Source organism: Panthera leo, chromosome A1 (assembly GCF_018350215.1).
Source record: "Panthera leo isolate Ple1 chromosome A1, P.leo_Ple1_pat1.1, whole genome shotgun sequence".
NCBI classification, from domain to species: domain Eukaryota; kingdom Metazoa; phylum Chordata; class Mammalia; order Carnivora; family Felidae; genus Panthera; species Panthera leo.
This window is the reverse complement of record NC_056679.1, coordinates 87,186,483-87,189,422: the sequence shown is the minus strand read 5'-3', so window position 1 is coordinate 87,189,422 and position 2,940 is coordinate 87,186,483. Positions and strand designations below refer to the sequence as shown.

The window sequence follows — 2,940 nt, the reverse complement described above, 5'->3', positions numbered from 1 at the left end:
TCCTTTTTGGATTTTTTTTGCAAATATTTTCTCCCATTTCCTAGATTTTTGCTTTTGTTGCCTATGGTTTCAGTGTCATATCTCTAAAATCATTGCCGAGACCAATGTCATGAAGCTTCTCCTTTATGTTTCTTTTAGGAGTTTAGTTTGAGGTCCTACATTTAAATTTTTAATACATTTTGAGTTGATTGATGGTGCGTATAGTGTAAGCGAGAGGACCAATTTCAATATTTTGCATGTCTTTATTTAGCTTTCCCAGCACAATTTATTGAAAAAAACCTATATTTTCCTCATGATGTATTCTTGGCACCTTTATTGAAGATCTATTGGTTATATATAAATAGGTTTATCTCTGGGCCCGTTTTTTTGCTCCACTGATTTATATATCTATTTTTATGCCAATACCATACGTTCTAATTATCATAGCTTGATGATGATATTTTTAAATATGTCTGCTCTTCTCTATTTTGGAGAGCATCAGAGGACAGCTAAGATATTAAGAGGATATGCATTGCATTTAGTTAGAATGCGCAAAATAAGCAAATAGATCTAAGTCACTATATGTAAAGGTATAAGTTCTAAGAACATAGAATACTTTTGGGGGAGGTGACATTGTCTCATTTGACCTTATGTAATATGTCATTTTTCTCAGCTGGGAACGTACTTTGCACATGGGGATGATGAGGAGTACCAATGAGAGCAACATAACAGGTTTTATCCTGTTGGGGTTTTCTGATTACCCTCAGTTACAGAAGGTTCTATTTGTGATCATTTTGATCTTGTATTTACTAACCATTTTTGGAAATACCACCATCATTCTGGTATCTCATCTGGAATCCAAGCTTCATACACCGATGTATTTTTTCCTTTCTCAACTCTCCTTTTTGGATCTCTGCTTTACCAGCAGTATTATTCCTCAGCTCCTGGTAAACTTGTGGGATCCTATGAAAAACATCACCTATGGTGGCTGTGTGGTTCAGCTGTATGTCTCTCTTGCTCTGGGATCTACAGAGTGTGTCCTCCTAGCTGTGATGTCCTATGATCGCTACATTGCCATCTGCCGTCCCCTCCACTACACTGTCTTAATGCATCCACGTCTCTGCATGGCCCTGGCATCTTTGTCATGGCTCAGTGGGGTGGTCACTACTCTAGTACAGTCCACTCTCACCCTTCAGCTACCCTTCTGTGGGCATTATCAAGTGGATCATTTCATCTGTGAGGTCCCTGTGCTTATCAAGTTGGCTTGTGTGGACACCACTTTTAATGAGGCTGAACTTTTTGTAGCTAGCATTATTTTCCTTATAGTTCCTATCTTCTTCATCCTGATTTCCTATGGCTACATTGCCCAAGCAGTTTTGAGGATTAAGTCAGCTTCTGGAAGAAAGAAAGCTTTTGGGACCTGCTCCTCCCACATGACCGTTGTCATAATCTTCTATGGAACCATAATATTCATGTATCTTCAGCCAGTCAATAGCAGATCCAAGGAGCAGGGAAAGTTTGTTTCCCTGTTTTACACCGTGGTGACACCCATGCTCAACCCTGTTATCTATACTTTGCGAAATAAAGAGGTTAAGTGGGCACTAAAGAAAGTTCTAGGGAAGATTCTGGGACTAAATTTCATATGATTATAAAAATGTTTTTTTAAAGCATTACTGTGATGAACTCTTTTCTGTGGTAAAAAAAACACATAAAAATTTTAATAAAAGCCTACTTGGGTCATTCTCTCCCATTTTCTTTTGGTTAATTATTTATACAACATTCTATAATATACTATGGAATATGTATGTCTAGTCCCAACTTTGCCATTACTCAGTAGCAACATAAATACTTTAGTCAATCTATTCTTCAATGTCTTTTCTCCAAAATACATTAAGAAAAATATAAAAATACTTGAGAAATGTTTTAAAATAGTAATTTTTTTTCCTTCATTTGTAAATAACACACTTAGTCTTTAAGTCTTCTTGTATCTCTAGATGTACCTGTGGCTTACTGTTTTTTCAAAGCTGTGGCTGAGGTGCAAGAACTTTAGGCAAAATGTCATGAGGCAAAATTTTTATTTCCTCCTATACTCTGTCTTCTTAGAATGTGATACAGATGTGCAGAGGGGCATAATCAAAGGACAAATAGGACAAAAACCACACATTCTGGTCGGAGATAAAGTAGAAAAAAAGAGCCTGGTTCTATTATTTTGTAGTTGGACTAATAAACCAGTCAAACTAACAATAAAGTCTGATTCATAAGAAAAAGCAAAACTGTGGAATATTCTAGGCCTTGAAAATACATATAAGTAAAAATACTTATTGTTAGCATAACTCTACATTTTTATATGTAGAAGCATATTTTCATAATTTGGAGATATATTTTCCAGATGAAAGTTTAATCAACTTCTTTTTGTTGTTTATGCTATAACACTGATTTCCATGTCCCCATCCCCCTCCAAGAATTCACTTTAAATGGCCTTTGCTTATAACATTTCTTTTCTGGAAAGGAGTAACTTTTGCATCTTGACTCTTGGAAATTTTTGGTAAATACACTATTTCACTGAATTTTTTGTAAACACTATTTCACTGAATTGTAGCAAACATTGGTTGTATGGTCTATAGCTTGCAAAAACGCTGTGGGTTCAAACATGCATCAAAATAGATATATGAATTCAGTGAGATGAGGAAGAATTTTGTGGTAGAATCCTGTATGTCCAAATGTGATAATAATTTCAAGTAAAGAATAGGAAGTCAGGGAATGAATTATCACTTTTAACTGTTCAGAAGCAGAGGCATAATTAGAATGATAAGCTCTGCCTGGATTCTATCCCTTTGTGTTTTTTTTTTTTTAATTGAGTATGATTAACATAATGCATTACACTATTTTGGGTATACAGTATTCAGCAATTCTATAGATTACATCAGGATAAGTGTACTCTTAATCTTTTTTATCTAATTC

The 2,940-nt window shown here is 35.0% G+C and overlaps 1 protein-coding gene across 1 annotated transcript; it reads left to right on the top strand.

The window, feature by feature from the left end:
* Positions 1–671: 671 nt before the first annotated feature.
* Positions 672–1,625, top strand: LOC122199876 (olfactory receptor 2G2-like). The gene has a single exon (XM_042905260.1). It carries the CDS (start codon positions 672–674, stop codon positions 1,623–1,625), a length of 954 nt encoding a protein of 317 aa, XP_042761194.1.
* The last annotated feature ends 1,315 nt before the right edge of the window (positions 1,626–2,940 follow it).